The sequence below is a fragment of the Nymphaea colorata genome, unplaced genomic scaffold (assembly GCF_008831285.2).
Source record: "Nymphaea colorata isolate Beijing-Zhang1983 unplaced genomic scaffold, ASM883128v2 scaffold0001, whole genome shotgun sequence".
In the NCBI taxonomy this organism is placed as follows: Eukaryota; Viridiplantae; Streptophyta; class Magnoliopsida; order Nymphaeales; family Nymphaeaceae; genus Nymphaea; species Nymphaea colorata.
Window position 1 is genome coordinate 1,442,574 of NW_022204507.1, and position 25,439 is coordinate 1,468,012.

Sequence of the window (25,439 nt, forward strand, 5' to 3'; positions counted from 1 at the left end):
TTCTTCAACTCTGAAGCCGGTGGATAAACTCAGATGAGTCAATGAAACTTCAAGAAGCTTCAAGATTCCATTACAGATGTCTTTCGATGGCATATCGGGGAAAAGTTTGGTCAATCTAAACATTTCTGGCGGTAGTTTCTGGAAATCCTGCTTTCTTGTTTTTTCGTCTAGCAGGAAAAATGAGATTTGAGACACGTTGATAACGATTTCTCTTTAATTCTTAATTTTCAGAGAGAATGGTTAAGGATCAAGATTCTGCCAAATCGGAACTCGAAATGGCCGTTTGTCCTACCTGTGTTTGTTGACCATCATTCGATACCTTTTCTTTCTTTACTCTTAGTTCATCTTTACCCAGCTCAATTGTTTTTTACCAGTGAATACCGCTTGGATGTTTAAATGTTTGGTTGAGGTCCGATTTTTATTTTTCCAACCCGAAATTTATGCTGTCTTGGTCCTTTCAGGATGATTCTTATTGTAAGTCAATCTGTTGCATTTAAAGATGCGAATACGTCACTTCTACTTGAAAAGGAATGTCTTTGGGAATTCATACTTCACCATTCATGTTGCAGAGTTTGAGACTGAAGAAATTGACAGATCGAATTTATGTCCTCGAGGCAAAGTTACAAAGCGTAAACAATGAAAATGCAAGGCTGAAAGTAAAACAGGGTGAAGATTCAATGTTACGGAGTACTTTGGATTCAAAATGATGCTTAAATGAGTCATTGCCTGATCAACTGACAGAGGCTCTGCAGCGACTTGCTCTGCTGGTGGACGAAGGTAGCAGCCTCTATTTTCTTGGTACAGTGCATTTGTATCTGAACTTAATCCAGTATTTCCTGGATTAGCCATAAGAGGGCGTTAAAAAAAAAATGATATTCTTTCGTTTTGAGAAGCTGACAGAGGCAAAAAGTGCTTCGAGAATAAGTTGGCTGCCAGTTCAGTAGCATTTGATAATTTAAACATAAAGCTGAATTCATTAACCTTCAAGCTAGAATGTGCAGAAAGAAATATTGCGAATGGTAGATAGTGCTTTCACTGTGCAAATGTACGTTTTGAAAGGAAAAAAAAAAAACCCGCGCTGTTGTCTCAACCGTACTTTTTGAAAATGTTAGTTGCTTTTTCACTCTTAAAAAATCAGGTAATAGAGCTTGGCAGGGACCTGGATGCTGTAACTTTGCAAATCAAGGAGGAACGTGAAATTGCGAGGGAGAAAATTCAGAAATGTCAACTTGAATTGGAGCGCTTCAGATCAAAGGTGACTGAATTGATGGCCACAATGAAAGTTTCACAGTCATCAAAAACCACGAGTAAATTTGAAGATCAAAAGGTATGACTGGATATTACTTGGTTAAAAGTTCTGCAAGAGTTAAAGATGCAAATCTTGAGTTTGGAATCGATCAACCGAGACACTCAAGAGAAACAGAGTCTCTGTTACAAGGAAACAAGGATGAAATTGATGTTCTTCATGAAGATATTGAGAAGAATTGCAAGCGTGTGGAATCATTGGAGATCCAAATCAGCCTGCTCTGTGCTCAGCTGGATGACAGGGAAAAGGTTGAATTGAATCTTAAAGAAAAGGAGAAGGAATCGGTTGAGAACATTGTGCGGGTATTCTATATTATTTTGGCTCAAAAGATTATCATTTATCAACATGGTTGGTCTTGCCACAAATGGCGTCACTTAGTTTTGATAACATTAAGTCATTAACATACATGTCGAATTTCTTAACCATTAGATAGTTTTTTAATGTTGAATATATTAATCTTAGCGTTTGATTTGTATTGACTTGTTTTTCATTGACATATTGTTTCTTGCCACAGTTTTTTTGAAATATGCAATTATAGAGTAGGAGCAATTGCTTAATTGTGCAATCTCTGGTTATGAAAAAAAATTAGAAAACATAACTTAGTTATTATTTGATGGTATGAATTATGCATGCATTCAAACCATTTTACAACTTTTTTATGTTTTAATGACAAGTTATATATTGTTTTTATATTTCTTTTAAAAACAATAGTTTACAAAACCCAGCCTGAGTTACCGAGTTGATCCGCTGAGTCACAAGTCAAGAATGAATGAGTCGTTACCGAGTCACCGGTTTTAAAATATTGGTTTCAAAAGCTAGGCGTCTTGGTGAAATATGAGTGTCACATAGTCCGCCTCACTGACACAAAAGTTGATTAACATTCTTTTTTCTTTTGCTGATTATATTGCATTTACACTAAAAGTTGTTTCTTCAATATACTGTAACTTTGTCAAGTTCTGCACATTTTGTTTTCAAATTCTAACTCCTGTTTCAAGTTGTAATAGATCCATTTGGAGGAGGATTCAGGTGAAATACTTGTGTTCTTAACCGGGCAAGAAGAAATTGAGTCGGTGGAAAGACTTGTTCTGGATCGTTGGCAACATTTATCTGAAGACGCTAAAAAAAATTTCACTGTTCCTATTTATTCAGCGCCTCCTTCTGAGCAAAAAATGCAGGCTTTTAAACCAGCTCCCCATGGATTTCGAAACGTACATGTTTTCGTCCTTGATTTGCATCATATAACATGTGCCTGCACAGGCGTTGTATACCAAACACTCACCATGTACACAATATCACGGTTATTTGTTTTTTTTTTTTCTCTTGACAATTGTGTATTCAGAAGTAAAGCCCTTAATTTTATCTATTTATTATTCCCTTTTCCAACGCCTCCGCCCGTCGCTGTCCTCTCCACCCGACGCCTCCGCCCGCCGTTGCTGTCATCTTCGCTGCTGCCCGCCGTGGCTGTCATCTCCGCCCGCCGCCGCCGTCCGTCGCTGCTGCATCGCCGCTGCTGTCTCCACTGCTCCTCCGCTGCTCTGCACGCTGATTTTCCGCTCAGCGTCTTCGCTGTCGTCTCTGGTATCTCTCTTCGTTCAGCTCTGTTGTTGCCTCTTCCAGCCGATCAGACTTATGGATTGCTGCCTGCGTTAACTGCATATTGCTTCATGATCAGCATGTTGTCTTTCGATATGTGACTGTCTTCTTTTTGCCTGCACTTCCTATTCCGTGGCTCAGTTTCCTCCTTTGTGTTGAGCGATGTCTGAAATTAGCAGTGGCGCTAATTCCTCTTCCTTTGTGTCGTCGGGAGAGATGAAGAGTTCCCCATTTTCCAGCATTATCACCAAAATGGATGGGGGTAATTACGAGATGTGGGCCATGCAAGTAAAAAGAACCTTGATCGCTCATGAGAAGGAACATCTTATATTGGAGCCCGAGCCCGTACAGAAGGTAGGAAAATATACTACTTGGTTTAAAGATAATTCGTTGGTTATGGTATGGATTGTTGGTACTCTTACTCAAGACATTGCAAATGAAGTCCTGCATAAGGAAAGTGCAAAGGATATGTGGGATTCCCTTGCAGCCACCTATTCACAAGCAAAGAATGAAACAAGAATTATGCAGCTTCATCATGATATTCATCAGATGCGCCAAGATGGTCGACCTCTTCATACTTATTATTCTAGTCTCAAGTCCATGTTTGAGAGACTAAATAGCTACTTTCCTGCATGTAAGTGTGAACAACAAAAGGCATACAGAGATATGCTTATGGTCGGAGTATTTCTGTCTGGATTAGACTCTGTTTATGAATCAGCAAAGAATCAGATGTTCACTAGTCCCTCGATTCCTCCTATTGATGAAGCTTATAGTAGGCTAAGCAGAATTCCAATCCCTTCATCGACTGTTCTTGATACCACTTCTGCTATGCTTGCTACTCGTGGCAGAGGTGGGTCCCTCTTTGCCAGAGGACGAGGATACCGTGGCCGTGGCAATACCCCTTCACGCCCAGTATGTCAGTTTTGTCATCGCATTGGTCACACTGTGGATAAGTGTTGGCAGAAACATGGTCGTCCAGCTGTTGCCAATCAGACTGTATTTACTGATTCTCCAGAGCAGCCTAAGACTCAGCATACTGTTTCCTCCAGTGAGTTACGTGCAGATGATATTATCTCTCAGTTGAGAAACTTGATTGGAGATAGACCTCAACAAGCTCCTGATCCGACCACCTCTACTATCACTACTGCTGCCAGTGCATCTTCATCTGGTATGTATTCTGACACTACAGATTGGCTCATTGATTCGGGTGCATCGACACATCTCTGTGGAGACAAGGCACAGTTTACTTCTTATGTCCCTACTCCACCTGGTCGCTCGGTTATTCTAGCATATGGCAAATATTCTCCAGTTGTTGGACTTGGAGAGGTCCAACTTACTTCATCATTACCGTTGCAACATGTTCTTCATGCACCAGAATTCCCACATAGCCTACTATCGATCAGTCAGATTACCAGAGATTTAAACTATCGTGCGATATTTGACTCCTCTTCTCTTGTGTTTCAGGATATACTGACGGGCAGGGTGATTGGCAGTGGCCGTGAACAGGGAGGTCTTTACAGGCTAGTGCATCCCTTTCCCTTTGCTGGGTCTACCTCTGCAGGGTCGTCCTCATCCACGGCTTATACTTGGCATTTACGTTTTGGACATCTACCGTTTCAAAAACTGTTGCATGTTCTTCCTCAGCTGTCTCCTAAGTCTTCTTTTCAATGCGAGTCTTGTCAGTTGGGCAAACACCATCGGTCATCCTTTCCTCCGCGGCCCAGTAGAAGTAGCCATTCTGTGTTTGAGTTACTTCATTTTGATGTTTGGGGTCCGAGTCGTACACCTGATCTTCAAGGTCATCGATATTATCTTGTTGCTGTCGATGACCATAGTCGTGTTAGTTGGGTTTTTCTTATGAAGCATAAATCTGAAGTGGGTCATGTAATCAAAAATTTTACCAATGAAATTCTGACTCAGTTTGATACTTGTGTCAAAATTGTGCGCTCTGACAATGCTCTTGAGTTCTGTGCTTCCTCTTTAGAACAATTTTTCAGGGATAAGGGTATCATCCACCAAACCTCTTGTGCCTATACCTCCCAACAAAATGGGGTTGCTGAACGGAAACACCGTCATATTCTTGATGTTGCCAGAACCATTATCATACATAGCCATGTTCCCCATTCTTACTGGGGAGATGTTGTTCTCACAGCATGCTATCTTATTAATCGAATGCCGTCATCTGTGTTGGGAGACCTTATTCCTATCTCTGTCCTCTTTCCTGACAGAGACTTGTTTTCTGTTCCACCTCGTGTTTTTGGATGTGTTGCCTTTGTTCAGTTGCTTGGTCCTGGGCGAGATAAGTTGTCTCCTCGGGCCATCAAAACGATCTTTGTTGGTTATTCCCGCACTCAAAAGGGATATCGATGTTATGATCCTTCTAATCGTCGGTATTATGTGATTGCTGATGTTACATTCTTTGAATCAACCTCTTTCTTCTCCCCAAATGGAACTCAATTAAGGGCGCCTGAATTGAATGATGAAGTCCATTTTCCTCTACCTCTCATGAGTTGTCCAAAACCAGTTGATCCACGCTTTGGGGCTGTCTACCAACGTCGTACTAAACCTGTTGCGCCTGTTCACTGTGCACCTGTGCCTTCACCCAGCACGCCCAAGGTAATTCCTGACACAAACTCAGCTGACAATTTTTTATGTAATGATGACATAGGAGAATGTCACGAGCATGTTCATGCTCCTAATGAACTTGATATGCCCATTGCTCAAAGGAAAGGCAAACGCAGTTGCACTTTGCATCCTATCTCTGGTCATTTATCCATGGATAGACTCACTCCTATGTACCGACAGTTTGTCAAGGGGCTGTCGGCTATTGCTCTTCCACAGAATCCCATGGATGCTCTCTCTGATCCCAAATGGGCCGCAGCTATGCAAGAAGAGATGGATGCTCTTCAGTCTAGAGGCACCTGGACACTTGTTACTCCTTCAGCTGATGCAGCCATTGTTGGTTGCAGATGGGTCTTTACTATCAAATACAGCGCGGATGGCAGCATTGACAGATATAAGGCTCGTCTGGTTGCAAAAGGCTATACTCAAACTTATGGGGTTGATTATTATGATACCTTCTCTCCTGTGGCACGACATGCTTTTTTACGGATTCTCCTTGCTGTGGCTGTCAGCAAGAATTGGTCCCTATCACAGCTTGATGTCAAAAATGCCTTTCTCTATGGTGACTTACATGAAGAAGTGTATATGCAGCAACTACCAGGGTTTGTTGCTGAGGGGGAGTGTCAGAAAGTGTGCAGATTGCGAAAGGCGATTTATGGTCTGAAACAGAGTCCTCGAGCTTGGTTTCAGAAATTGTCAGAGAATATTGAGAATGAGAGCTTCAGACGTTCTTCGGCCGACCATTCCCTCTTTGTCAAGAAGACTTCTACAGGTACGGTGATAGTTCTTGTCTATGTTGATGATATCATTGTTACAGGGGATGATGATCAGGGGATTTCCAACATCAAGGATGTCCTTGGACAACACTTTGTCACCAAGGACCTTGGTGAACTACGTTATTTCCTCGGTATTGAGTTTGCCAGAAATCAAAAGGGCCTTATCATGTGCCAGAGGAAATACGTTACTGATGTTTTGCAAGAGACAGGGATGTTGGGGTGTCGACCTGCATCCACGCCTATGGATATCAATACCCGCTTGTATGATGATGATACTGAAGATGTTGATGCGAGACAGTATAGAGGGATTGTTGGGAAGCTCCTATACATCACTGTTACTCGACCTGACATTGCCTATGCTGTTAGCAGAGTGAGTCAATTTATGGATAAGCCCAAGAAAGTTCATTGGGATGCTGCTATGATGATTCTTAGGTATCTAAAGAATTCACCAGGAACGGGACTCTTCTTTCAGAATGGTACCTCACTCACTATATCTGTGTATGTTGATGCCGACTATGCAGGATGCCCCTCGGACAGAAAATCCACTACTGGATTTTGTGTGTTTATTGGATCCAACTTGGTTACATGGAAGAGTAAGAAGCAAACTGTGGTTGCCAGATCAAGTGCAGAATCTGAATATAGAGCTATGGCTCAGGGTACTGCTGAAGTTATGTGGGTTAGATCCCTGATGTTGGATCTTAATGTCGAAGTGCCTCTTCCTATGCAACTGTTATGTGATAACAAAGCTGCACTGTTTATTGCTAATAATCCGGCTTTTCATGAAAGAACCAAGCATGTTGAAGTAGATTGTCACTATACCAGAGACATGATTCAAAAGGGGTTTGTAAGTACCTCACACATTTCAACTACAGGGCAAACGGCTGATATCTTTACTAAGGCTCTTGCAAGGGGACCATTCCAAAGCTGCTGTTCCAAGTTGAGCCTATTTGACATATACGCTCCAACTTGAGGGGGAGTGTTAAGATGTGTTTATATTCAGTTTTAGGATTAAGAGGGTACTTTTGTAATAACTTTTCCTTTAGATGGTTCTCTTGTAACTTCTCTCTCTCCTCTAGTCTATATAAAGAGGAGTTAGGGCAGATTTCGAGGTTAATCAATATTATTCTTTCTAATCTTATCACAAATATTGCTGAAACATCGGTGACAATTCCTGGACAAGTATGTGGTTGACCCAGGATTGGTTAAATCACGTTCTTATCATCCACACACTGGAATGGCGTCACTAGTTATCGTCCCTATTTCAAAAGCGCAAGCTCTTCAGAGAAGGTGGATATTTTTTTTTGTCCTTTTTGATGGTAGCGGAAGATCCTACTGACATCCTTCTCCCTCATTTTTTTGTTAATTCAAGTCATGGATATGTTTTTATTCTTTACGTTTCATTGCCAACTCTTGTCTTGTCTCTGTCGATCATTCATGTTAGACTGGATAATAAAAGGTCTGCACCTCTGCGGTACTGGTTTAGACAAGTTCTCATTTTAGTTCATCTATATGTGATGAAAGAAAATCTCTTGGGGCCTCTTTGTTACATCTTGGAGGCTGGAAATGAAACGCAAACAAGATTCCCCTTCCCATCATGGAGACCTACATGCCTGCCAATATGCAGGGAAACCTTTTGTGTGAAACCTACAGCTTTTGGTTCTCCATAGTGTGTGCAGCCTCCTTCATTTGATCACTACAGCCCCTCATGCAGCCCTAGATCAGAAAAAATGTGGATGAAAGATGTTATAGTAGGATCTATCTAGTATGGCCTTTGCCCTGAGCTTAAATGTGGCAGGTCTTAGGTCTTGGCTCAACATACTGAGAAGCATATATGAAGTAGAAGAACGGCAAGTAAGAGGAGGAAGAAGAAAAAGTGACAAATACAGGCCAGTCAAATGTCTAATGTTGTTTCCATACAAATTTGACAATTTCTTTATTACAATGGCCAAGGTATCCGAAGTCATGCTGCACTTAGACATGTCAATAGAGGTGCTTTTGCTTTTCAAAAGCACTTGTTTACATTGGGGAAGTTATTGGGGAAGCTTTAGAAGAAAGCTTGATTGGTCCTTAGAAGAACTGATATATAGTTCTGTGTGGGGCCCAACACTTAGCAAGTTCAAAAGAGACAAAAATATGCTTGGCATAAATGTAAAAATACAACACTAAAAACTAAAAAGATACCACTACATTGTTCGCAAGGGTACAGAATAATACATTAGATTCTATGTTTTCTTGATAATATTCTCTTGAATTGTATTCCATCTGTGTAAACCGGAAATTAACAACAGGTCGTGAAGGCCCAGGGAAATGTTTCCGTTTATACACAGAAGATGAGTTTGACAAATTGAAAGACTCTACTGAACCAGAAATTAAGAGGTGTAGCCTTTCAAATGTTGTCCTACAGCTGAAGGCTTTAGGAATTGATGATGACCTTGGATTTTATTTCATTGATAAACCTTCAAGGTGGGAGGTTCTCCTGTTTAAGTGAGATGGTCTTTATTTGTATAATCTAGAATGCCTGTATATATATGCTTTTTATGTCTTCAACATGATCACTTGGCAAGACACAACCTCCTTTTTTTACTTAACAACGTTTGATGCTGTCCATAATTCTTACCAACAATTGTGGCTTCTGATAAAGAGGCATCTGCTTTGATCGCTTCACATCTGCACTTTTTTTTTATCCAGGAGTACTACATTTTTTATTCTATATACCATATTTGCATGTTGTTTTCAGTTGTACTCACTGTAGTGTATTTGTGTCTGGGAAAAATGCATCTGATTGCAATTTTTCGTTCTGTTCTTTATGCAGCAAGGGCAGATGATTAAGCGACGATAAAGATACACCAATATTATAGGATTATAGTGATTTGTTTTTGTCTGGTTTTCATGATGTTCTCCCTACATGATTTAACGGTCTTTAGATCTCATGCACTGTTCTCACAAAATGGTTAGGTTTCAAAAGGAAAATGATTGCTCCTTTATTTTCCTAATGTAATGAGTAGCTGACATTTTGCCATACTGGAAATTGCTTTTCTGCTTCTGTCCAAAACTAGTAGCATAACTTCATGCACAAAATGATGCAGGATGGCCATTGTGAAATCCTTGGAGCAATTGTATGCTCTGGGAGCACTGACTGATGAAGGCAAACTGTCAGATCCAGGTCGGCATCATATGGCTCGGTTACCATTGGATGCCATCTATGCCAAAGTGCTTATCCAGGCTAGCACCTTCAACTGTTTGGAAGAAATGTTAATGGTTGTAGCAATGTTGTCAGTTGAATCCATTTTTTGCTTCCCCAGGGAAAAGATTGATGAGGTGCATTTTAATATGGCTGATCTTGGTGGTTTAGGTAGCTAGTCATATTTTGTGCAGGTTATCTCATGCTAGTGTGCTGTTAAGAATCTGTGTATGCAGGTGCTTACTGAAACACCGTATATATATACAGGTCTGCTTTACTTCCTCCATTCGGTTGTATGCTGGTTGATCTTTTTTTCTTTTTCTGGTATGATAGATTGCCCAGGTGTTTACTGAAATACCATCTGTGTCGTATCCTGATTCAATGACCTTTTTATGCAGAGATCATAGGAAACCTTGCTTGGAGGAGTGTGCTATTTTTAGTTATGAGTGTTCCTATTTTATTTGACTTGTCAGTAATGCCACGTTTTAATTTTCTATGTTGTCCATGTTCGCTGTGTTCTAATAATCATATGAAAGCCTGCTCAGTTTTGCTGTAACATTTGCTGCATGTCCATTAAGGGTCCTGTTATCAAGTTAGGAGAGCCAACAAAATTCAGAATTTTCACGTACTTAGAGAACAAGTTACTCCTCACCATAGGATTAAATTGATGGAAATGATCATTTGCACCAATTGTGCCTGTGAGCATAAGTAAACATCAATTCCTTTCAAGGAAATTAATGTCCATTGACTTTTTTTTTGGGAGTTGTGTAAGTTGCAGTCTCTCAGGGCCACCACTATGACACCCCAATTAGATTCACAATTCAGAATGCTGCCAAGGTATCAGCAGAGAATAGTTGCCGTACTTCGCATCCCCATTACTGTTTCAACCCCGGTGGATCGTAAAACGTGATGACACAAACAACACATTCAAGTACATTGAGGTGATAACGGAGCAAACTGCCAATTCTACAAAATAAAAGCTCAAGGCCGAAGGTGAAAATAAAAATGCTTAACCGCGGAACCATCACGAACACTAAACTTTTTACAGATTGTATGACGAAGTAGGGCCTTTGCTAGTCCTTCTGTGAAATACAAAAACTGATCATTGATAGTTCCTGGAACTATCTGGTCTTCGTGCTTGTTGAACTTACTTTGATAGTTCACTTCCTTCTTAAGCATCAACATGCTTTTCTTGTGGCAAACAAGCATGCATAACATAACAGAAGCTCTCTTCTCCTATAACAGTATGAATTTTAGGCCATGCTTGGAAAGCTGATAATGAAAAATCAAGACGACCTCCATGAAAGACAAGACATTGATGGGATTGAGTCCAAGCTTTCTCCCTTTTGTTCAACTGGCTTTAGGCACACTATCTTCTAAACTGGGTTTGGTCAGTTACCAGCATGTTTGTTTGACCTTTAGTTCATTTAATTTAATTGCATCCTCATCCTGTCAAAAAATTTTTGTTAATGGCCTATATTTGTCCCAACATTTTGCGAGAGTATACCAGCTACAGATGTGTACTGGTTGCACTTTGTATGAGCTCCCTGTGATGTTGACCTTCACTACCTGTTTGGAGTATGAAATTCCTTTTGTATTTCAACTCATCCATTGTTTAATATTCTGCAGAATTCTTTGATGATATTGCATTCGGTGAAGCACTATTGTACTATTGAAGAACTTAGCTACTGCAGTAGAACAGAAATGAAATTTTGCTGGGAAGTTTCATAATCTTGTGAAACAGTAAGTTGCTCATTCTCAGAACCGGTTATTCTCTCCAGGTACTCTTGACTAGTTTTTCACAAACTTTTGCTGCAATAAATAAATGGACAGTTGAGCAACTGGCTAAGGACTGTGGCGATGCTTCTTTCAGAATTTCTCAAGGGTGCTCAAAGAAAATAAGAACGAAATTCAAGGATTATGCTACCTACATGAAAGCTCAATGACGAGGATCCACTTTATGTATTTGATGATAAGGTGATTCTGTCAAATCAGTTGCATTTAAATGTTATGCTCTTGTCCTGAACCTTTTATAATACTCATCATTTATTCTTTAGCCAACTGCAGTTTGGAGAAGTTGCACCAGGATGTAAACCCTTCCCTTATTAGTGACTGGAATACAATTATAGGTGGACGCAAAAGGTATGCTATGTCTGTATTCAGTTGGTTGGGTATTTGTTCTATATTTGTAGGTACGTTTGATTGTGTGCAACAGAGCCCTTCTAGCACAATTGGTTGCAGCAGATAAATATTTCACTTATTCTATTATTTGATAATCCACCACTTTCTGTCAAACGGGATTCTAAACTAGTTGTATGAGTTTGCAGATTGGGGAAGCTGGGTGGCCTCTTCTTAACAAATCCATTTTAAAATAAAAAAGAAAAAAAACACCATCAATCAGGTTTCTACCATGAACACTAGATCCTCAAGCCTAACTGGAAGTCGCCATCTCTTTTCCACCAGATTCAACAAGTGGAACTCTCTCTCTCTCAGGGAGTTTCTTTCTCTTTCCCCCTTTTCACTAATAATCTAGCACTTTTGTTGGTTTTTCAATGTTTCAGTTGGGCTTTACTGTTCTTTTGTCATTTGATTTTGCATTGTAAAGATTGGCCACCTGAGTAGAAGATTGCAAGTAGCATTAACCTAATTTTATTCTTCTTTGTCAACCTGTGTTTCTAGTGGTGGCTGGAATTTTATCTATTGCTTACGAAGCATGAGAAGCCGTTGGAATGCACACAACTTCCGGGTGAAACAGTATTCGTACCAAGTGGTTGGTGGCATTGTGTCTTTAATCTGGAGAACTCAGTTGCTGTTATTGAACCCTATAGTGTTGAGCACCCAAATTTGTCTGGCATGTCCAGAAATGGTAAAAGGCTTAAACTTTCTGAAGTTGGTGAAAGTCCGTATGCTTGTAAGAGTCTTGAGCAATGGCAGATTCAACAGCTCCATACCTTATGGGTTACAGCCATTTTCTTATACCATTGACTACTTATCCAGTTTTCTAGGTGAAGACAAAGGTCATTACAACTCTTGTTGGCGCGCAGGCAGCTGCATAGGGCAGGGATTTTAGAGAGTGGTAGCAGAAGCCTTGGATTGAAAGACCAGGGCCGAGAGACCTAGTATGGAAGGTAGTTCTTATGTATACATTCTACTGTGCAGGTTTTTGTCATCTCGCTCATGGTCTTTTTAAATGTTTTATTTGTTTATCTGACATTTTAGGTAACGTTGTTTTTCCATGTTTTTTTTTTAATTCATCCATTTCCAGTGGTCCTTTATTGTTTACTTCTTGTAGTTTTTCTGCTTTGTACTTAGGGATCATGTAGAGCACTAGAAGTTGATAGATGGTTTCACTGCTTGATGGGAATGTGCTCATTTCATAATCTGCCCCTCCCTTCTGAAGATGAAAAACTCCCTGTTGGAACTGGCAGCAACCCAATGAGTACAGATCATGTTTGAATGTCATAAGTTTCTATTATCTTCTTTATAGGCCTATCTCACTGCTAATCATGTCACTAATATGATATGTTGAAGGAGGACTGGAATTTTCAATCAATAGTTTGGGTACAAAGGTAATCGCTTTTTTGTTTGTCTTGGAGGTGCTTATTTCCTTTTGGGCCTGAATCCTGAAGTTATGTTTCTTCTTGCAGCTTGAGTCTTGCAGCTTACTGTGCAGAGTTCAATCACCTCTAAAGGCCCATGTTCCCGATTTGTTAACAAGTGGTTTTCAGTTTTTGTGAAAATGGTGAAAACATGTTCGTCCAAAACTTACCTGTGTATTCGCTCCCCATCACTGCAAATTCAGAAAAGATAGACAAGTGAGCCTAGAACAACATGCAAAAGAACTCTATGTATACAAACTATGTTAAAAACCTATGTTTCCCAACTAATTGAAAGCGATCAAATTAAAATCATAAGTCATGTGCTAGACGACCACCACACAGCATGACTATTAAACTAAACAGACCAACAAAGGGGTTCCCTTTTCATTTTGCCCAACCGATTGAAACTTTTAACGCTGCAAATCATAAGTCAAGTACTCAAATGCACGAATTAGATTCATGATCATGGCCAACTTGCTATAGATGTCAAAGCAAGTTAATCTATCAAAATGAATTTCTCAATGAATTTTAAAAGGACCGCATAATTGTTGCAAATTGATGTGCTAAGATGAAAAACCAAATAAAATTTTACCAATTTGCCTTAGCATCACCATGAAAAACAAGATGACTATGAATCCTTCTTTTGGAAATAACTGAATATCATCATAAGTACCACAACGGAAACATCATCATGCAATGGGTATCGCAAATATCAAAAGATTCTAAAATCAATACCAGTGCATCTACAGTTTTTTTTTCTTTTTGACAAATTCTAAAATCAATACCGGTCCATCTACAGCCATTCCCATCTTGGGTCGATTGCACCTCTCTTCTTCTTCCTCCTCCTGAGCCGCCTTATGCTTCGATCGATCCTTCCCTGCGACCGCCGGCGGTCGAAGAAGCAGAGGCTGCGTCTCCCGTCGAACCATGAAACAGATTCAAGCCCAAATGAGCTTCCTATTTCGTCCAAGGAAAGCTTCGTCCCACCCCCGATGTTTCCTAAAATATGTTTCCAGAAACGGACCCAACGGATATATTTTTTTAATCTAACCTTTGCCGTTTGATGGCATGGAATTAAGGAATTGGAAATATATTTCCTGGAAAAAGAGAATGGGAAAAATATTTTCGATTCCCATTTTGATGAGTGTTTGATAACTGAGAAATATATTTCCAGAAACATATTTCTGTGTTTGATTTTTAAGAAACATATTTCCAGATTTCCAGAAATACATTTCTTAGTACATGTTTTTCCAGTCATTGTTGGCATACCCAATATACATGTCTTTGCCATCTGCTATCCACACTTTGGCATGCACAATGCCAGATCCCCACCAATCATCGAAGAGTAGTGTAACGTTCTCCACGTTAGCCCTCCCATAGGCTAATTTGGAAGATTCATTGCAGTAATCAGGATAAACTCCAGAGTGCGTGCTGCACAATCCTATTTAAAAGATTTTAATATCAATAACATGAAGCAGGATATCGTGCAGCTTTCTTTAACAATCTAGATCATTTTCTTGAAGTTTAGTATGTTAATTTGACTTGGTGAAACTCCTATATGTAAACCAATTCTGCTGCAATTTATAGAAGAGTAAATCTTCAAGTCATAAACCCTTTCAACAAGCCACATGACAACAACCATTTATCATGGCACCCTCTTGTTGAACATAAATTGTTCATCCTTGGTCTATTAGTTTGTGCAAGACTGACTCAAACAAATAAATCTGGCACATATGTTTTTGAATAAGGCAACTAAGATAATGAAGAAATGGGTGGACAAGCACCAAGTTCAACATTGAGGATCAAGTATTGGTAAAACTCTACCGAAATCTACCCTACTATCTACTTACTATAAGCACATAATCCACAAATGATACATCACATAGATCAGCAAATACAGAGAACCATTCACTGTGATCAAAAGGTCCGCAACTTGGCCTACGAGATTGTTCTCCTACTAGTCTTTAAGGTGCATCTGATAATTCAAGTTATTGTATGCAAATGAAGAAGAACTTGTCAAAGTGTGTCTTGACATGCTCTGATCCTACAAAGGGCTCTATTGATGAAATGAGCTGATTGCAGTATGAGGGATTGAAATTTGATTCCAATCTCGTAGCCTCAAGTTTTCTCTATGTTCCTTTTTGTCTTCCTTTCAAACATCCACGATTCTTGCAAGTTGAGTAAAGACTTGCATGATATAGGAGGACCGTTACATTGCAAAGACCTGTGACAGAGGGACCACTCGTTTCCGATAGAGAAGTTTATGCAATTCAAATGCAGGTATTGCGAAACTAGAGATTTAGTACCAAAAAATGAATAATATTCAAATGAATCGAACAAAGCAATTGACTCTCACTCAATATGTCGTTGTTGGTACAGTAATGGCTTGATCCAAAAAAACAAAAAAACCCTAAAATCTTCACCGAAGATGTTTAAAGACTAACCTTGCGACAGAGAAACTTTGCAGATCTGGTAATGGCTGGTAAATTCTGTAGTTACCTGAACAAGGCAGTCATGGAACATAGGCATAACAAGCACATATGCGGAGCAAATGACCTGCTCTGGCTATTGATCCAGGAAAACCCCACACAGACAGTGAAAAAGGGAGAGGGACAGATGACCCCGAACAAAAAAAAAACAAGACGATACTCTCAAAAAAAAAAATCTCGCAAGGATAAAACAGAGGAAACAGAAAATTATCAAAGTAGGAGGAAAAAGAGGGCGCCACCTTACAGAGACAGATTAGGGCCTGAGGGACGAGAAGCAAAGCTTAGGAAGCGGCCGCGCAGTTGCAGTAGCTTCGCACCGGCAAAAAAACCAGCTCGGGAGGTGCATCTGGGTGAAAAGGAGAAGGGAGAGTAGGAGAAGCAGGTGGAGCAGTAGGGGACCCTGCTCCGGCTCGAGATCAAAACCAGCGGTGAACTAGGTGGGCGAAACCCTATCGGGAAAAGGATCCGGCGGCTGTCGATGAACCCCAGGCCCAGGCGGCAGAGACCGGCGATTCCGACGGATTGGAGCCGGACTTCCGGATGGCGGAAGGTGATTTTGGGTGACTGGAACCCTTATTCTTCTCAGGAGGAGGAGGACTTCTCAGGGACCGGAGAGGGACAAGAATCACAGTCGCAGAGGGGAATCGGAAGGGCGTTCCTCTTTCCCCTTCTTTCTTCCTCTCCCTCTGGAGAGAGAGCTGCTGCGAGTGATGGCGTCTCCTCTTTCTTCCTCTCGCACGGGACGAGACGAGAGCCCAACGGGCATTTTTTTCGTCCGGAAATATGTTTCCACCCTCCGGGGCAAACATGTTTCCGGAAATATTTTTCTGACAACCCATCTATCGGGCAAAAAAATCTTTTTACGTTTGATGGGAAGTAAAACTTTTAAAAATTTGAATTTTTTTTCTCGTTGAACTTACAGCCCATCAAACGGGCGATGGACAGGAAAATTTTTTATTCCCATTGTCGCAAAGAATTTCCTCTCCATCAAACGTGGTAGAAACATAAATTGGTTTTAGACTTACCGTCTGAATCGGATTTAGTAAAGTCCATAAAGTCGTGGTTTGGATTTGGACTGAGATTTAGAATAGGTTTAGATTATGAATCTAATTCAGATCTGGTATGTACGTATGTATATGAAAACCTTTTTTCCATTTATTCGCATGTGAATTAGAGTCTATTTTGAATTTAAATTATAACCAAATATCCGAAACCGGTAAATGAGGTTGGGGAATAAGATTTGTTGACATAATAGGCAAGTGTGACTGTTTATAACAAGGAGAGTATTAATACCAAATAAATGCCTGGCTTTATCCAACTCATTTTCTCATCCACACGAGAGAGAACCCTTTGGGAAGAAGTCGGATCGATTTTAGTGGGTGGCCAAAAAGAGGGAGGTGATTGAATTAACAAAAATAAGATAAAAACTCATGAAAGAGAGGCTCTTATTAATGAATTTATTCATGGATCAACGCCCAATTAATAGATCTATCAGGTCAGTATTAATTTCACCTTAATTTCCATATGGGCTGCATTTCGAACTTGATTGGGCGCTTTAATAAGTGGGAATCCAAATGCTTTGCACGTCCTAGATCGATCTTGCGATTCACAAAGTTTGCTAACTAATAGTGTTTTTGAACTTTGTTCACACTGACTTTGGATTATGTATGCATGTTAATTTACCAATCAATATATATAATCAGCTTTTATCAATTGTTTAATTTCAGTTGCAGTAAGTAGATCAGATAACACAACGCAAGCAAAAGTTCCTAGATTCATACTTTATTACAATTAATTATAACATATTATTTTATATTAAAAATATATATTTTTAGTTTAATCGAATCGAACTCAAACCTGAGTTTCTGGTGTCGGACAGGCCCGAGCTCGACTCCTTATTGAACCAGGTGGGGCCCACTCTATGCCGAGGCTTAGTTGCAGCCGAAAGAAGGGTGCGAAAAACATCCTGTCTCGTGGCCACTTTGGTGTTTATCCATTGAATGATCGTGATGACTCTTCCTTTTTCCCTTCATTATATTAACCGTAATAAACAACCTCCTTCGGCACACGTTATGGGCTTCAGTTCTAGACATGCAATTTCATCTCCAATGTTAATGTTAAGCATGTGTTTGTTGTTTTTTAAAAGTTGAACAGCGTTTTTTGAAAGTCCTTATTTTTGTAAACACCTTATTCTTAATAGGAATAAGATTGGTGTTTAACGTGACCAACCCAATCAACAAGTTCATCTGCTTTTCTTTTTCCTTTGAATTATAGGTTCAACCACATGGGATATCCATTCTTTCCTTCCTTTCTTATTTTTTATAATTTATTAACTAAACAGGCCGGTCTTATGAAAACCGCACCACTAATGGATCAGAGACAATATTGGTTAGTTTTGTTGATACCATTGCTCCTTTAATGTAATCATGACGAGCAAATATGCTATTATAATTATAAACTATAGCGATTATGATCTGGATCATTCATTATCCTGAAATTCTCTCAAAATCTCGGCCAATTATGAAGCGAATCCACTAACTTTGTGAAAGGTGCAGGCAAGAATTTTCCTGTGGTTATCATGCAGCACAAGAAGTGGACACATGAAGTGAAAGTGGGGAAGCTAATAAATTGAACCCGACAAACTAATGGCTTCTCAAATTATTCAGAGTGGGAATTAGTCAGGCTGCTTCTTATCAAATGGCTTCTCTCTCTTCTTTTTGAGAACACAAATGAAATTGTTGCCAGTAATTTCTAGCTAGCTTATAATTAGTAAATTGATGGACTGCGTGTTCAACATATGCAATAATTAATTAATTAAGAATTTAAAACCAAATCTATTCTTTTTTGATAAAGTTCGAAATTAAAGAAAACCTACACATTATGCCATTCTACACGCAAACCGCGTATAGGAATATTAAGTTTGTTAGATCTTAAGTACTTCATTACTAATCTACCACACATGTAAAACTTGTTGGCAGCAACTAAATTGCACCTTCTGGACTAATTCATAAAGTTAATTGCACCATAAGTTTTTTTATGTGAAAGTAATGTATCATCTGTAGCAAGTTTTATTTTTCAATGATGTAAATCTTCGTTTCAGTCCGTAAACGGAATTTCTAGTGATTACGCCAGCGTTTTAAAAATGACCGTTACCGTTTCCGTGTCGTCCACATTGTCGAGGATGCGTAACTTACGTGTGACCCAATGGCGCTCCACTATAAAAACAAGATTTCCCGCTTCTTTCCTCATTTCAATTTGTCACTCTCTCCTTCGTTTTTTCTCCTTTTCATCTCCCTCTCCCTCTCCTTTCCTCTACTCATTCGTCCGTCCCGCTAGATTTTTCTATACGTCCTCTTCTTCATCGTAGTCATTCGGCTGCCTTCTTTTTCGATCGCCCTTCAAGGTCAATTTCTAGGAACGCAAATGATTCTCCTCCCTGATCCACCAGAGATGCAGAATACAAGTTCTTCAACTCTGAAGCTGCTGGATCAACTCAGATCAGTCAATGAAACTTCAGGAAGCTTCAAGATTCCATTACAGATGTCTTTCGATGTCATATCGGGGAAAAGTTTGGTCAATCTAAACATTTCTGGCAGTAGTTTCTGGAAATCCTGCTTTCTTGTTTTTTAGTCTAGTAGGAAAAATGAGATTTGAGACACGTTGATAACGATTTCTCTTTAATTCTTAATTTTCAGAGGGAATGGTTAAGGATCAAGATTCTGCCAAATAGGAACTCGAAATGGCCGTTTGTCCTACCTGTGTTTGTTGACCATCATTCGATACCTTTTCTTTGTTTCCCCTTAGTTCATCTTTACCCAGCTCAATTGTTTTTTACCAGTGAATACCGCTTGGATGTTTAAATGTTTGGTTGAGGTCCGATTTTTATTTTTCCAACCCGAAATTTATGCTGTCTTGGTCCTTTCAGGATGATTCTTAGTGTAAATCAATCTGTTGCATTTAAAAATGCGAATACGTCACTTCTACTTGAAAAGGAATGTCTTTGGGAATTCATACTTCACCATTCATGTTGTAGAGTTTGAGACTGAAGAAATTGACAGATCGAATTTATGTCCTCGAGGCAAAGTTACAAAGCGTAAACAGTGAAAATGCAAGGCTGAAACTAAAACAGGGTGAAGATTCAAAGTTACGGAGTAGTTTGGATTCAAAATGATGCTTAAATGAGTCATTGCCTGATCAACGGACAGAGGCTATGCAGCGACTTGCTCAGCTGGCGGAGGAAGGTAGCAGCCTGTATTTTCTTGGTACAGTGCATTTGTATCTGAACTTAATCCAGTATTTCCTGGATTAGCCATAAAAGGGCGTTACAAAAAAAAATATGATATTCTTTCGTTTTGAGAAGCTGAGAGAGGCAAAAAGTGCTTCGAGAATAAGTTGGCTGCCAGTTCAGTAGCATTTGATGATTTAAACATAAAGCTGAATTCATTAACCTTCAAGCTAGAATGTGCAGAAAGAAATATTGCGATTGGTAGATAGTGCTTTCACAAAATGCACGTTTTGAAAGGAAAAAAAAAAACCCCGCTGTTGTCTCAACCGTACTTTCTGAAAATGTTAGTTGCTTTTTCACTCTAAAAAAATCAGGTAATAGAGCTTGGCAGGGACCTGGATGCTGTAACTTTGCAAATCAAGGAGGAACGTGAAATTGCAAGGGAGAAAATTCAGAAATGTCAACTTGAATTGGAGCGCTTCAGATCAAAGGAGACTGAATTGATGGCCACAATGAAAGTTTCACAGTCATCAAAAACCACGAGTAAATTTGAAGATCAAAAGGTATGACTGGATATTACTTGGTTAAAAGTTCTGCATTGTGGCCCATCTCTGAGAGATGGGAATTTCAGCAAGAGTTAAAGATGCAAATCTTGAGTTTGGAATCGATCAACCGAGACACTCAAGAGAAACAGAGTCTCTGTTACAAGGAAACAAGGATGAAATTGATGCTCTTCACGAAGATATTGAGAAGAATTGCAAGCGTGTGGAATCATTGGAGATCCAAATCAGCCTGCTCCATGTTCAGCTGGATGACAGGGAAAAGGTTGAATTGAATCTTAAAGAAAAGGAGAAGGAATCGGTTGAGAATATTGTGCGGGTATTCTATATTATTTTGGCTCAAAAGATTATCATTTATCAACATGGTTGGTCTTGCCACACATGGTGTCACTTATTTTTGATAACATTAAGTCATTAACATACATGTCAAATTTCTTAACCATTAGATAGTTTTTTAATGTTGAATATATTAATCTTAGCGTTTGATTTGTATTGACTTGATTTTCATTGACATATTGTTTCTTGCCTCAGTTTTTTTGAAATATGCAATTATAGAGTAGGAGCAATTGCTTAATTGTGCAATTTCTGGTTATGAAAAAAAATTAGGAAATATAACTTAGTTATTATTTGATGGTATGAATTATGCATGTATTCAAACCATTTTACAACTTTTTTATGTTTTAATGACAAGTTATATATTGTTTTTATATTTCTTTTAAAAACAATAGTTTACAAAACCCAGCCTGAGTTACCGAGTTGATCCGCTGAGTCACAAGTCAAGAATGAATGAGTCGTTACCGCGTCACCGGTTTTAAAATATTGGTTTGAAAAGCTAGGCGTCTTGGTGAAATATGAGTGTCACATAGTCCGCCTCACTGACACAAAAGCTGATTAACATTCTTTTTTCTTTTGCTGATTATATTGCATTTACACTAAAAGTTGTTTCTTCAATATACTGTAACTTTGTCAAGTTCTGCACATTTTGTGGAATCATGGATTCAAATTCTAACTCCTGTTTCAAGTTGTAATAGATCCATTTGGAGGAGGATTCAGATGACATACTTGTGTTCTTAACCGGGCAAGAAGAAATTGAGTCGGTGGAAAGACTTGTTCTGGATCGTTGGCAACATTTAGCTGAAGACGCTAAAAAAAATTTCACTGTTCCTATTTATTCAGCGCCTCCTTCTGAGCAACAAATGCAGGCTTTTAAACCAGCTCCCCATGGATTTTGAAACGTACATGTTTTCGTCCTTGATTTGCATCATAGAACATGTGCATGCACAGGCGTTGTATTCCAAACACTCACCATGTACACAATATCATGGTTATTTGTTTTTTTTTTCTCTTGACAATTGTGTATTCAGAAGTAAAGCCCTTAATTTTATCTATTTATTATTCCCTTTTCCAATGGAATGTCTATGGACTTTATCATCATGATGATAAATTAATTTTGAATCCTTGACATATAGCACTTTCCTATTACAACTGAATCACTGATTGTTCAAAAGGAGGTGCCTGATTGTGAATCAACTGTGTGTAAATTTCCTTTGAGATACTTGTACAGGCTCTGATAAATTCATTTGGTTGTTGATTCCTTCAGTGCATTATTTGTTAATGGACTGTTGCTCGTGTGTTTTTTCATGCCTCCTTGTTATCTAGAGCACATCTACTTCATAGAAGGAATTCCGTTCTCCAAGTTCCTATACTGATAGATTTTTGATATTTCAGGTTATGCTGGCAACAAATATTGCTGAAACATCGGTGACAATTCCTGGAATCAAGTATGTGGTTGACCCAGGATTGGTTAAATCACGTTCTTATCATCCACACACTGGAATGGAGTCACTAGTTATCGTCCCTATTTCAAAAGCACAAGCTCTTCAGAGAAGGTGGATATTTTTTTTGTCCTTTTTGATGGTAGTGGAAGATCCTACTGACATCCTTCTCCCTGCTTTTTTGTTAATTCAAGTCATGGATATGTCTTTATTCTTTACGTTTCATTGCCAACTCTTGTCTTGTCTCTGTCGATCATTCATGTCAGACTGGATAATAAAAGGTCTGCACCTCTGCGGTACTGGTTTAGACAAGTTCTCATTTTAGTTCATCTATATGTGATGAAAGAAAATCTCTTGGGGCCTCTTTGTTACATCTTGGAGGCTGGAAATGAAATGCAAACAAGATTCCCCTTCCCATCATGGAGACCTACATGCCTGCCAATATGCAGGGAAACCTTTGTGTGAAACCTGCAGCTTTTGGTTCTCCATAGTGTGTGCAGCCTCCTTCATTTGATCACTACAGCCCCTTGTGCAGCCCTAGATCAGAAAAAATGTGGATGAAAGATGTTATAGTAGGATCTATCTAGTATGGCCTTTGACCTGAGCTTAAATGTGGCAGGTCTTAGGTCTTGGCTCAACATACTGAGAAGCATATATGAAGTAGAAGAACGACAAGTAAGAGGAGGAAGAAGAAAAAGTGACAAATACAGGCCAGTCAAATGTCTAATGTTGTTTCCATACAAATTTGACAATTTCTTTATTACAATGGCCAAGGTATCCGAAGTCATGCTGCACTTAGACATGTCAATAGAGGTGCTTCTGCTTTTCAAAAGCACTTGTTTACATTGGGGAAGTTATTGGGGAAGCTTTAGAAGAAAGCTTGATTGGTCCTTAGAAGAGCTGATATATAGTTCTGTGTGGGGCCCAACACTTAGCAAGTTCAAAAGAGACAAAAATATGCTTGGCATAAATGTAAAAATACAACACTAAAAACTAAAAAGATACCACTACATTGTTCGCAAGGGTACAGGAGAATACATTAGATTCTATGTTTTCTTGATAATATTCTCTTGAATTGTATTCCATCTGTGTAAACCGGAAATTAACAACAGGTCATGAAGGCCCAGGGAAATGTTTCCGTTTATACACAGAAGATGAGTTTGACAAATTGAAAGACTCTACTGAACCGGAAATTAAAAGGTGTAGACTTTCAAATGTTGTCCTACAGCTGAAGGCTTTAGGAATTGATGATGACCTTGGATTTTATTTCATTGATAAACCTTCAAGGTGGGAGGTTCTCCTGTTTAAGTGAGATGGTCTTTATTTGTATAATCTAGAATGCCTGTATATATATGCTTTTTATGTCTTCAACATGATCACTTGGCAAGACACAACCTCCTTTTTTTACTTAACAACGTTTGATGCTGTCCATAATTCTTACCAACAATTGTGGCTTCTGATAAAGAGGCATCTGCTTTGATCGCTTCACATCTGCACTTTTTTTTTATCCAGGAGTACTACATTTTTTATTCTATATACCATATTTGCATGTTGTTTTCAGTTGTACTCACTGTAGTGTATTTGTGTCTGGGAAAAATGCATCTGATTGCAATTTTTCGTTCTGTTCTTTATGCAGCAAGGGCAGATGATTAAGCGACGATAAAGATACACCAATATTATAGGATTATAGTGATTTGTTTTTGTCTGGTTTTCATGATGTTCTCCCTACATGATTTAACGGTCTTTAGATCTCATGCACTGTTCTCACAAAATGGTTAGGTTTCAAAAGGAAAATGATTGCTCCTTTATTTTCCTAATGTAATGAGTAGCTGACATTTTGCCATACTGGAAATTGCTTTTCTGCTTCTGTCCAAAACTAGTAGCATAACTTCATGCACAAAATGATGCAGGATGGCCATTGTGAAATCCTTGGTGTTTACTGAAATACCATCTGTGTCGTATCCTGATTCAATGACCTTTTTATGCAGAGATCATAGGAAACCTTGCTTGGAGGAGTGTGCTATTTTTAGTTATGAGTGTTCCTATTTTATCTGACTTGTCAGTAATGCCACGTTTTAATTTCTATGTTGTCCATGTTCGCTGTGTTCTAATAATCATATGAAAGCCTGCTCAGTTTTGCTGTTACATTTGCTGCATGTCCATTAAGGGTCCTGTTATCAAGTTAGGAGACACCGCTCTTGTGAGTCGTGGTCCTGGCGGCCCGTCTAGATCCCTTCGCCGGTGCACTCACTGCAAGAAGACAGGTCACACCGTGGATTATTGTTGGGATCTTCATCCAGAAAAGAAGGGACACAAAGGGAGATCTTCGATTGGGAGAACGCCTGTGTCTGAGGTGCAAGCATCCAGTGGAGAAAAAGTCTCCATTTCTGCTGACCAGCTTCGTGAACTAAGGGCTTATTTGGGCAGGATCGATGTCAACAAGATTGAGACCTCAGAGGGAACTACAGCTAATCATGCTCTCGCGGTTATTGGCAATCAAGGTAGCTCTTCTGTGGGGGAATGGATTGTCGATAGTGGTGCTACTCATCACATGACAGGTAATCCAAAATTGTTTCATGAGTATAAGTTGTCCTCGGGAAAGGAACGTGTTTCTTTTGCAGATGGTTCCTCTACCTGTGTGGCATGCGAAGGCACTCTGTCCTTGTTGGACAAATTTCATGTGCAGGGCGCTTTACATGTTTCCCAGTTTCCTTTAAATATCTTATCAGTCAGTAGACTTACTAAAGAATTGAATTGTGAACTTATATTCTCTGCCGATCGTTGTGTTTTGCAGGACTTGGTGACAGGGAAGAGGATTGGGATTGGTTTAGCTTCTGATGGATTATATCGTCTTCCCATACGTGTGGCTACTGCTCTGTTGACAGCGATCCACAAGACAGATAAGAGAAGAGAAGATTGTCTTCAGTCTTTTATGTACTGGCATGAACGTTTTGGGCATTTACCTTTTGGGATTTTGAAACATTTGTTTCCAGACTTGTGTTCCTCCTTTGATTTGTCTTCCATTTCTTGTGATGTTTGTCAGTTTGCCAAACATGTGAGGGCTTCGTACCCTCTTTCTTCTAGTTATGCTAATGAAGCTTTTTCCCTGATTCACTCTGATGTATGGGGACCTTCAGGCATTCATACCCGTCAAGGTTTCCAGTATTTTATCACTTTCATTGATGATTTCTCTCGTGCTACATTTATATACTTGTTAAAAGACCGCAGCGAGGTTCCTCGCATCATAGAGACATTTATTCTTCTTGTGCATACCCAGTATGGTGCGAATGTTAAAACTTTCAGGTCCGATAAT

At 39.3% G+C, this 25,439-nt stretch overlaps 1 protein-coding gene across 3 annotated transcripts; it reads left to right on the forward strand.

Moving 5' to 3' along the window:
• The first annotated feature begins 18,877 nt into the window (after positions 1-18,877).
• Positions 18,878-25,204, forward strand: LOC126409263 (probable pre-mRNA-splicing factor ATP-dependent RNA helicase DEAH6). 3 transcript variants are annotated; one of them, XR_007572172.1, is made up of 4 exons: positions 18,878-20,670; positions 22,080-22,240; positions 24,294-24,684; positions 24,921-25,204. XR_007572172.1 is itself a non-coding variant. In XM_050075341.1 (3 exons), exons 1-3 carry the CDS (start codon positions 20,410-20,412, stop codon positions 23,243-23,245), a joined length of 429 nt encoding a protein of 142 aa, XP_049931298.1. In that variant the 5' UTR covers positions 18,878-20,409; the 3' UTR covers positions 23,246-23,311. The 3 variants fall into 3 exon arrangements, 1 of the variants encoding a protein (XP_049931298.1); XR_007572173.1 differs by lacking the exon at positions 18,878-20,670 and adding an exon at positions 21,302-21,586; XM_050075341.1 differs by lacking the exons at positions 24,294-24,684; positions 24,921-25,204 and adding an exon at positions 23,239-23,311.
• Positions 25,205-25,439: the final 235 nt, after the last annotated feature.